The sequence below is a fragment of the Morone saxatilis genome, unplaced genomic scaffold (genome assembly GCF_004916995.1).
Source record: "Morone saxatilis isolate NCDOM2014 unplaced genomic scaffold, NCSU_SB_2.0 Contig15, whole genome shotgun sequence".
Taxonomy (NCBI): Eukaryota; Metazoa; Chordata; class Actinopteri; family Moronidae; genus Morone; species Morone saxatilis.
The window spans coordinates 21,384,109-21,394,957 of NW_023339707.1; the positions used below are offsets into that span (position 1 = coordinate 21,384,109).

Consider the following 10,849-nt stretch of genomic DNA (forward strand, 5'->3'; position numbering starts at 1 on the left):
CCAAGGAAGGAAAAGAGGTGAACCGGTCATTGTAGAGTCATTGTAGGCCAAGGCTCATTGCATCACATTATGACCACCAGGGTGTCCAGATGGTCATAATGTTATGGCTGATCAGTGTATATGTATATGAAGTGTTGTCATGCTGCCTATATACATGATAAAGGTTGTTGTGTAAATATAATAAAATATTTCTTCAGCAGTAAGCAAGACAGTGTGCGGGAGTCACTCATTGTTTAAAAACTATGAAATGAATCCACCTTTCAGAAAATAGGTCTTGCCAGTCCGCTGAGAGTGAACAGCTGCACTGAGGCTCCCTGGCAGCTCCTTCCACAGTGCAGAGATCAGGATGGGAGTGTTGTAGCCGGAGCTGGACACCGTCCACACATACTCACCACTGAAACAGTATGTCTTACGCAAAGGACCTGCAGGGACACAATGCAGGAGAAAACATAGCTGCAGGTAGATACATCTCCCATTTGGGGGAATTACTGAAAAAAGATCTTTTTTATATATATACTGAGTGCAGTCTGACAGCATTAAGGTCTCTATACCCAACATTACTGCATCCAGAGTGGCCTTGCAAGGATCTGGAACAACTCCTGCTGGAACTATTGGACTTGGCTTTCTGGATGGAGGAGTCTTCTCTGGCTTTCCTGAAAAAGGGACAACACTGCACATTACATGAATTGAACTCTAGAGATCGCACACACCCTGACAGTGTGACGCTTTATGACATTACCATATAAAGCCTGGATCCCTTGTATGTCATCTGAATGCAGCTTGAAGTCTGAGCGGTATCCGTTGTACACAGGTCCCATCAGTGCGCTGTAGTGCTGCGAGTGGCCCAGGCCGAGAGCATGGCCGATCTCGTGGGCTGCAACAATCCTGAGGTTGGAGCCGTAGCTCTTCCCTTCTGTCCACACTTCATCGTTGTCAAAATGCACGATGCCTGACTCTGGGGCGTCGGCGTGGGCTAAAACATGACCTAAAGATAAAGCAAAATTCTACAAGTACTTAATCATCTCGTCTGCCTTTGTTTTTAGGTGTCAGCTTATATCAAAGATTTAACAACTGAGATCACAAAACCTTTTCACAGTTTCAGTTCAGTTTCATCAATTTAACACCAGTTTTTATTGCTCCTACCTCGCCCATCAAAGGGCACAGGACAAGTCTTGTCTTTTCTGTGAAAGGAGATTTTGATGTCCGCTCTTCCTTGCTGCAACTCCTTAAACCTTAAAGGCGACACGTCACTCCAGTACTTAAATGCACTCTGGATGGCCAGACGGGTCTTCCCCTGACCCAAGTCAGGAGTGTAATTATAGATGCGGTAAGTCAGCATTTTCTTGCGCCAGTAACCTGTTCAATTAGGGAAACTTTTTAGTGACTTTTTAGTAGATATTTTACACCAAACAACACTGCAGTAATAGAATCTGAATATGTGAGTGCAGTCACCCACCCAAGACTCGATATTTAAGAGATTTGGGATTGAAAGAGTCTTCTAGACCACATCGAGGTTTGTTCATCATCTCCAGAGTGGCTGAATCCAGTTTTCCTGAGATTTGCAAGTTTGTCGCTTCCTGAAAGATTCTGACATATGAAGAAGAGATAGAAGGTGAAGGTAAAAACAGACGATAACATGTTAAACTACATTTATAAACTGTTAAAATCAATTAAATATAATATGGTCACCTTAAGGCTTCCACTATCTCCTCAGGTGAATGGTTTTGGCCTTTACTGTCCAGTGGGATGTGCAGATAGCCATACTTCCTTAAATACACCTAAAGAAAGAGAACTGTGATAGTGGTGGAAGAACTATTCACGTCATTTACTCAAAGTACCAACACAAGTCCGGCATTTAAAATTGTACTTGTAAGCAAAAGTACTACTAAATATTTGCAATAAAAGTGTATGTAAAGGATAAAAGTAAAAGTACTCATTGTGCTGAATCATTCCTGTCAGTGTTATAATATTATTATATAACTGGATCATCATTATTGATACATTTACATGTATTTTACTTATTTTATGAACTGACTGTGTGTTTAATTAGTAACTAGTTACTATATCTGTAAAATAAATGCGAGTGTAGAAAGCCATTTTATTGATTGTTTTGATCGACTTGTGTCATCCTAATAAAATAAGCAACATCACAATGATTTATGATTTGGTTTACAATTGAAAACTTTTTTTTCTCTTGTTGTAATACTAATTGATTTGCTTCAGTGTTGAGTTGAAACTATTTAATTTGATTCTAATATTCTGAGGGTGAATCTAGAGGACAGGACACCCCAGTTTGGAGTCAAATGCTGTCAAATTTAAACCATTAATTTATGGAATGGAATGATCTGTTATGGCCACAGTTTACGATAAACAATAGGCTTAAGTTCAATGGAAAAAAAAGAGTATTGGAAAAATGTCTGAAGATTGATTTATTGATTTATAATACCACCCTTGGCTATTTCTATTCAATGCTTTACTAGCGTGCCACAATAATATTATGTTTTTTAGTTCAAATATTTTCATTTGGAGGGTTTTCCAAGCAAATTTTCAAATACCTGATTGTTTGCAGCATACATTTAAAGTGTCCATGCCATGAATATTCCATAGTCACAATCAATAGGCAGATTTAAACTGTAAAAAGTTGCAATTCAATATTACAATTGTACAATTGTTTGACTGCTTCCAAGAAATCAGTTTTTGTTTATATTTCAGCAACTCTACTTTTCTGAATTTTCTTACCACCGCTTCTGTAAAATCTTCTCTGCTTTGGGCAACGGATGAAGCTGTTGTCAGAAAAACAAGAAGCACCATGAACTCCAGTCTATTTTCAGTTTTTCTCTTTGTTTGTTTTTCCATTATTAGGGCAATAAAACGTCCTCAACGCGATCCAACCACCAACACCAAGTTCTCAACTAACAAACAAGATCCTAATCTACATCCATCCTCTGTGCGTTAGTCCTTCTGGGTTCCTCGTGCCACGGTGGAGCTGGTGTCTTAGTTTGGTGATTCAGTTTTTATACCATCAAGTGTCTGTTCAGGACCTGCCTCAAAGCCACATAATAAACCTTTACAAGGAATGTGATGTGTGGACGACAAAACACAAAACATATTTCAGACACCAACAGCATGATCACGCCTTCTTTCACCATCATTCAGAGCCACTTGTCTTGAAGCGTTTAAGAATAACTTCCGATTAACTTTGTTTACGTCAAAGGAAGCAAATAAATTCATTATTAAAGGTTAAAGAAAGGAAATTATGTTCCCACCAGCTCTTAAAGGTGATGACTTATAACCAGTTATGTCATTGCGGTGAAAAGAAAACCCACTTTCTTGATCTTTAATTGAGCTGGAACACTTTGAAGGTGAATTATTTTCCAGACAACATTAATTAAGGTGTGCCAGATGTACCAGAAATACCGCTGGTGTTGCTCATTTATGATTTATATTTGTGAAACATTAATCTTAAACATTCTTTCACGTCTCGGGTACAGCTCTATGAAGAAAACAACTAACCACACTTCCTCATGAGAGAACAGCTAATTATATTGTTCACAATGTAGGAGACCATTCAAGTAAAAACAATGGCAATGACGCCCCCATGTAACCATTGCTACAAATCGTCTCCTGAATAGAGACAGAGAACGCCTCCTTTGTTTCTGGCTGTGGCTCTTAAAAAGTGAGCAGACGGATGAGAAAGAGACTCAGCTCACACATGCTTCAAACAATTATCTAAATTTAACCACCAGGTTCAATTTTAATGCAGATCAGTAGAGGCTGTGTTTTATCTGTGAACTAAGTGGGTGCTTTCCTGCCCCGGGTTCTGCCTCTCAGGCATAGCACAACTCCTTCCTCTTTTGCCAATTAACGATTGATTATTATTGGCCGATTGAGCTGGAGCAGAACAAAACCTTAAGCTGCGTCCCAATTTCAAACTGCGCACTAATTAGGAACAGATTTTTTAAAAGTTTGTTGCATGTTCACACTGGGAAACTGACAAAGCAGTTTTTTGTTTTCATCTGTTTTAAATTCAATAATTTTGGCCTCTATATATCTTCTTTATGAGATCATTATAAATCTGCCCTTACTTAAATTTTAACTGGTTTTATATGTACTTATTTCTTTTATTTTGCACCTGCACCTACATTTGTGCTCATGTTTTTAATTGTTTTAAATTTTTTTATATGGGGGACTCACTCTTATTTTTGTTCTGTATGTCCTTTAATCTGGAAACAACTTTGTGCTTCAGCTTCAAAAGTGTTACACTTATACTAATAATACAATTATTATTAAAATTAAGTAAACTCAAACCGTCCGTACACTAAAATAAACTTAAATGCAATGCACAAAAGAAAAGGAAAGGGTTCAAATTTTAATTTAAATAAATTGTATGGTGGTGAGACAGATCCAGAAAAAGAAATATTTGTAAAACTGTTTAGCTTTCATTTGTTTAGTTAGTTTAATTAGCAGCAGCATCCTATGTCGCAGTTTAATGGATCTCCATGGTGCATGTATTGTATCCTTATTATTATATGACAGTTCAGTATGTTGATTTCCTGTATACGAACTGCTAGAATCTGGTGGTACAATACAGGAGTTACGAGTCAATACACTGTGTAGTTACTGTACTGAAAGCAGGGTGATATATTTTGCAATTTTTTTTAATCTAATTTTAGGGAAACTGTCATAGTCTAAAAAAAAACAAAACACCACCACCACATGCATAAAAACAGTTTTAAGTTTCTGGGAATTAACATCACAGAGAGTCTGTCATGGTCAGCTCTCCACCCTGGGTAAGAAAACAGAATTTGTTTTTAATTTTGTATTTTTTTAAGGAAACTTAAGAAAACTAAATTTCTGTGCCAAGTTCTTAACTTTTACCAGGAGTGAAATAAAGCATCCGGATTGGAAACATCGCAAACTAGCATGGGATGTGCACAGTCCAGGACAACATGACTCTGCAGCGTGTGATTAAAACCATCCAGAAAATCAGTAGCATAAAGGGAACTATACCTGAATGTCATCCTACAACCTGGAGTTGTAAAATAACCTTTAATTCTTTAATCTGGGTAAAAGAAGTTTACTTCTTTATGCAACCAGAACAGTGGTATGTGTATTTGTATTCATCACAATCCCTGTAACATCCAACGTCATAGCCCTTAGTTTACGTTTGCAACACTGCAGCTGTGGGTTTAAACACAAAAATCTATACAATATCACAGAACTAAATATCTATTATCAATACCTTTCTATATATTTCTTACATCCCTATTATAAGTGTATAACTTATATTAAAAATACCCAATGTCGTACATCCTTCCTTCCAAAATCATTCCCCAGTTTTTCAGGATACTCAACAGAGCACTTGTTCACTGTACTAATAAAAAGCAGTATGAAATAAACATTTTCTGCAGCATGTAGTTTTAATTAATGTAATGACTGTATAGACAGTGGCTCAACATTAGTGCGACTACAAGAAATCATCCAATCATTGACAAAAACATTGTGTTAATTCTTAAAGCAGACACGTCAACAAACTATATTCTCTTAAACAGAAAACACTTTTTCCATTTTATGTGTAATACCTGATGCCATGAAAGGTACAAAACGGAGAGGACAGACACGCACAAAACAATTCATCATGTCTTTAAAAGATATTTATAAATGAGTGGTCTGGCCAATGCAAGTCCATGAGCAGGAGTCCCAACATTATTTAGAGATCTGGATCTAGAAAACTCAGGCTCGTCAGTTCTGAAGATGCGGCGCCCTGCTTACGTCAGACGTCCTGTCGTTTCTCAGCTTGAAAGGCGCCGGGACCGTGTTCACCTCCAGAGTTCATAATGGATATCAAATAGGCAAAATATGTTTAATGGAAGCTATGATCACATGGCTGCAAAAGGTCCCTTCCCTGTCTTTCAGTATGTAGTTTGTATGTTTAGTCTGTCCAACCCTTCCGCTTCCCTTTAGTGCTTCAAGATTCACGCTCGAGTTGCCGTAACTCCTCTTCTATGGCGAGCGCCCGACCCAGCTTTTCCAACTGATCCTTTGTTGGCTCTTTTATTTCCCCCGAGTCCACTTTCTGCCGCAGATCCTCCACTTGTCGCAGCTTCTTTTTCAGGTTTTTGATCTTTTTGGCCTTTTCGGCTGCTGAGGAGTCATCGGCGGGCGAGACGGAGACCGGCGCCGCCGTCTTGTTCGACTCGAGAGCTTCTGAAATGGACACGTTCTCGACGGCGTCGCTCACCGAGTCCACGTCCGCGTCCCCGTCTCCGTCCTGGTGCTGCTGCTGTTTTCGCTTTTCTTTGCGTTTCATGTTGCGCTTGGCAGACTTCGAGAGGCCGGCGGCGTCGCTGTCCCCGCAACCGGGAATCTTCTGCTGCTGCTTTGGCTGAGCTCCCTCGGACGGATTCATGCCGGGCGGCAGGTCCGGTTTGCTCTTGAAAAACTTCACATACTTGTTTTCATATCTAAAAAAACAGCAAGAAAACAGACAAACAAGATGAGATTTACGTGAGAGAAATATGACTTTTCACTTGACTCAAAGCATATTTGTCATTTCTAATGAACATGAGGCCCGCTCTGATCGATTGGAGCGTCGCTGCTTGTTGCAACCCCCTACAGGTTTCACAGTTACATCATGATTTATACGTTCTGTGCACACCTGTAGGGAAACAAGAACTGCACTTACACTGGTACTTCTTCCTGGGGGACATAACCATCCTTCACCCTCCTCGGCTTCCTCCAGGTCCCATCGGGTCGCTGAGTGGCAGCAATGTACTTCCCTGAAGAGCAACAGAAACAAGATTTTTTGTTTTTTTAAAGAGTACTGATATATTGTGCTGTTTTTGACTGTTATGATAAAATAGCTCAGTGCTCACTCGATTCCTCCGCAGGTTTGTCAAACTGAGACATAATTGCAATGTTGGGTTGAAATGACAGACCCTGGTTCGGATCATCGTGACCCAGAGAGTCTCTGTACACTTTACAAGTCAGTAAGAAAACAACAGAAGAGAAAACACACAATATAAACATGTAAAAAGATAAAACACACACATACACACACACAGGTTAGTCATTTTTTTTAAAAATCATGTAACTGTAACAGGTTTGGGGGGTAACTCTGACACAGATGGTGAAATTACTGCTCTGCATGCTTATAAACTGTTCCTATAACTATTTAAATGTTAATCTTATATTGTTTTTTCGACAATGTAACATCTGTCCAATGACTAGAGATGGAAAACCTTAAAATAAACACATTTTTAAAATGGACAGCAGAAGTGGAAGCTGTGCAGTCAGCAACCAGCTGATTTTAATAACTGTACATCTCCCCTCATTAACATACTGCAGTGCATACACATCATCTGGAACATTTTTAAAACTCAAATTCCCACAAAACCGTGTTGTTAAAATAATAGCAGCAACAAAAGTAGCCGCTGCCTGGGAGATGATGTCTGTTTTTTTTAATATTACACTTGTAAAACGGGGAATTTCTGGTCAACCTGAAACTCACACGCTTCGATTTGACTCATGGGGGCGGATAATACCCCGTTATCCCCCGTTAGACTGTGTGGTGTCAGACGAAGAACACTGTCTGACACTTTAAAGATCGAGTCACAAAGTCATACTTGTGAGAAAATGTGAGAGCTGCGGCGATGAACGCGGAAAGACTGTATGGGAACGTTTCCTCCTGACATCAGGTTCTCCACTCACAACAACACTGCCGCTTTAATGAAATGTCACATAAATATCGACCACAGTGAAACCACACTAATACAGAATATTAATCATTTGTGTCAACAGGAATATTGGATATCTAAGCTTTCTGGACGACACATTTATTACTTTACCGACAATAATATGTGCACCTCCTGCAGCACTTCTGAACAAGCTCCACACAGACTTGTGCACATCGGATTGAAACTATACAAATCAGCCAGGTGTTGTTGTGTTTTGGCCTCGTTCAACAGCCGCTCTACGGTTTTAAAACCACCAGATGTCGCTGTACACGTCGAATTTCAAGCCCCAAAGCTTCAGGAGGCTTCATCTGCCTCACACTCTGAATCATTACAGTCATTAAAGCCCAGAAACTTCAGGCAACGCTGAATATTTGATCTGGGAAATACTGATTCAATATAAAAGGTTATTTTAAAGTCTGCGTCCATACTGTAGCAGCTGTCCCTTAAATATCTCTCAGTATACTAAACCAGTGAGACAAGAAGAAATAAATCTGCAGCACCAATTCTGCTTATTTTTCTTAAATCTGCTCTTTTTTTTTAGTGACATCCTCCATAGTTTTCCCCTCTTCAGTCCTCTTGACCATCCAAAATCAACAAACTGCGAGGAGAAAGTCTTTCTTGGTCACCCCTGACAACAACATGTGACTAACGTTTGCAAATAAATAAATACTGCTTCATTTTAACCCTTGAAAGGATTATTATAAACCTATAAGCAGGACTGCTTTGGGAGTCGAACGGCTTCTCCACAGATTTTACAGAAAATATACTAATTATACCATAATATAAAAGCATAAATACGGTTATACATGTTTGTATCCTTATCACCTGCTTCTACTTGTCTTTTCTTGGTCTTAACTCACAGTTTAACGTTACAATATTCACATCTGATCTTAATTTTCTAACTTGAGAACAAACAAACAGCCATACCTGCTTGGACAACTCGCATTACTAACAAACGTTAGGTGTTTTCTTATCTTTTTCTTTTCTGAGACAGCACATAATGCGAAAAAGTTACATAAAAACACAATCTTCAAACAAAAAACAACAACAACAACAACAACTCGTCCTGTAAATAAAACATCCTGATAGTTGTTTGTGACCTGATGGTGTTTAAATCACTTCTGAAACCCCATTTTTTTGTAGACTTGCATTTATGTGAAGTCACCTTTTTACTTTATTCCATCTATTTAATTTATTTAGATGTTATTAATTCATTTTATAGCTTCTATTCTGCTCTTATTGTATCTTGATGGTCATTATTTTACATTTAACTATATGTTGTGTATCACAGTTGTCATTCCGCTTTGTCTGTCGAAGCATGCTGCATAAATAAAGCTATACTTACTATTATTTCTACCATTTTTAGTAGTTTTAATAGAATAATAAACACAAACAAACAGCAGATAGCTGAGGCACGTTAGCTCGTGTAGCTACAGCTCGGTCGTAATACATAAAGAAAACACACAAAAAAGACAATGCAGCTAATTAAAAACACACTACATTACACGAACACCCACACAAACTAACCCCCCACATGCAGTAAACACTGTAAACACTGTAAACACTGTAAACAACACACACCACTCACACCATTAACTTATAAAGTGTGGCAGCGAAAAGCTAAGTTAGCCGTTAGCACTGGCTGCAAAACAAAAACACGTCATTAAATCAGAGTTGGTGATAATAATAAACACTGCGGATTGAAATAATAACGCGTGATAAAAGGGATAGAAGCGTGTCCCCGGTTGTGGCTGCCTGGGTTTAAACAAAAAGCCACTTACCGGACTCATCTTCCACATAAGGAGTTGCCATTTTGGTGTAACGTGTAGCCCCGCTCCCCCTCACTCGGACGGCGGTGTCCCCCTTCCCGCGAACAAACGTCCCCGCTGAGCGTCAGTTGGACCCGACGTCGGAGACAAAAAACTACAACTTTCTTTTCAACTCGTGTTTCCCTCCGAGGTGAGAGTCATGGCAGCACTTACGGGCTGTTATCGAGAGAGTGGCTGTCTGTCTGTCTGTAGCTGTCTGTCTGGCTGTCTGTCGCGCAGGAGGGGAGGAGAGCTGGAGCCTAAGCACCGAGCCGTGTTGTGTGTTAACCGGGCGGTACGAGGCGGTAAACCGGGCGAACCCCTCGTCTTCGTCTTCGGAAATGACGACGTGGATCATCAGGGTTGCCAGGTTTGTTTATTTGAACTTAAAGTGGACAAAGATGTTCAGCTTTTGTGTCATTACATTTTGATTATTGTGTAGCTGGCCCCTAATTTCAGCAAATTATTACATAATTTATAATATACATCTTTTTTTTAACTTGATTCTGATTGTTGATTGTTTATTTTTATGTCTTGTTAAATTGTTGATTGTCTATTTTATGTCTTGTTGATTGTTTATTTTATGTCTTGTTAAATTGTACTTAAGACTCTCTAAACTACTTGTGTTATATCTAATTAAACCCCCTTTAAGTTGATTTTATTTTTTAGAAGTTTTTTTGTTTTGGGTTATTGGGATTGTTTTTCCTTTAATCTCTCTTTTCTGTTATATTAGATAGCTTATTATATATGCTGCTTGGATGGATTTATTGTGATTTATGGTATGCTTAGGGGGAGGCGCAAGCTCATGTGGTAGGGACCCACAGACCACCAAAAAATATGGAGTTTGAACTGGTAGCTGGAGAGGTGCCAGTTTCACCTCCATGTGCACTGCCGAGGTGCCCTTGAGCAAGGCAACCTAACCCCAAAACCCTGCTCAATGGGGAGCTTGTAACGCGGCAGTCCCCATTACTCCACCATCTTCCATTGCATGTCCACATGTTGCATTGAAGTGTTGCATTTCAGCCTGTGTGTGTGTGTGTGTGTGTGTGTATACAAAAAAAGAGTAAAAAGAACAATTCCCCCTAGGAATATATATCTTCTATATCTTCTCTTCTTCTTCTTCTTTAACATCCATATCATTTAATTGATGCCTGTTTGTTACTTCAAGAAGTAATAAAGTCAAGTCAAGTAACTTTATTGTCAATGTGCTATACATGCACGGACATCAGCACAAATGAAATTTCTAGTTCCTCCGGACCCCCGGTGCAAACATGCAATTAAAAAAATGAAAAGATATAAAATAAA

General features: G+C 39.1%; 2 protein-coding genes across 3 annotated transcripts in view; both read right to left on the reverse strand.

Moving 5' to 3' along the window:
* Positions 1–5,269, reverse strand: part of LOC118324609 (matrix metalloproteinase-19-like) — a 7,637-nt gene extending 2,368 nt beyond the window's left edge. Inside the window, exons 1-7 of the mRNA XM_035657030.1 lie at positions 2,740–5,269; positions 1,690–1,778; positions 1,457–1,587; positions 1,144–1,356; positions 740–985; positions 552–653; positions 258–422 (exon numbers count right to left, since the gene is read on the reverse strand). Coding sequence (XP_035512923.1) covers positions 258–422; positions 552–653; positions 740–985; positions 1,144–1,356; positions 1,457–1,587; positions 1,690–1,778; positions 2,740–2,856 — 1,063 coding nt within the window. The 5' untranslated portion in view covers positions 2,857–5,269. The remainder of the gene's footprint in view (positions 1–257; positions 423–551; positions 654–739; positions 986–1,143; positions 1,357–1,456; positions 1,588–1,689; positions 1,779–2,739) is intronic.
* A 137-nt stretch (positions 5,270–5,406) lies between these two features.
* Positions 5,407–9,802, reverse strand: pym1 (PYM homolog 1, exon junction complex associated factor). 2 transcript variants are annotated; one of them, XM_035657027.1, is made up of 4 exons: positions 9,518–9,802; positions 6,876–6,977; positions 6,686–6,779; positions 5,407–6,464 (listed from the first exon to the last, which is right to left on the reverse strand). In XM_035657027.1, the coding sequence occupies exons 1-4, from the start codon at positions 9,546–9,548 to the stop codon at positions 5,969–5,971; spliced, it is 723 nt and encodes a 240-aa protein (XP_035512920.1). In that variant the 5' UTR covers positions 9,549–9,802; the 3' UTR covers positions 5,407–5,968. The 2 variants fall into 2 exon arrangements, with proteins under 2 accessions (XP_035512920.1, XP_035512921.1); XM_035657028.1 differs by lacking the exon at positions 6,876–6,977 and having other exon boundaries at positions 9,518–9,798.
* Between the last annotated feature and the right edge of the window lie 1,047 nt (positions 9,803–10,849).

Bases quoted from the DNA above. Each gene is read 5' to 3' on its own strand.
- pym1 (XM_035657027.1), bottom strand. From the start codon at position 9,548: ATGGCAACTCCTTATGTGGAAGATGAGTCCG. The intron at 6,780-6,875 runs GTGAGCACTGAG...GTTGCTCTTCAG, and splicing joins CAAACCTGCGGAGGAATCGA to GGAAGTACATTGCTGCCACT. The intron at 6,465-6,685 runs GTAAGTGCAGTT...CTGTTTTTTTAG, and splicing joins CCCCAGGAAGAAGTACCAGT to ATATGAAAACAAGTATGTGA.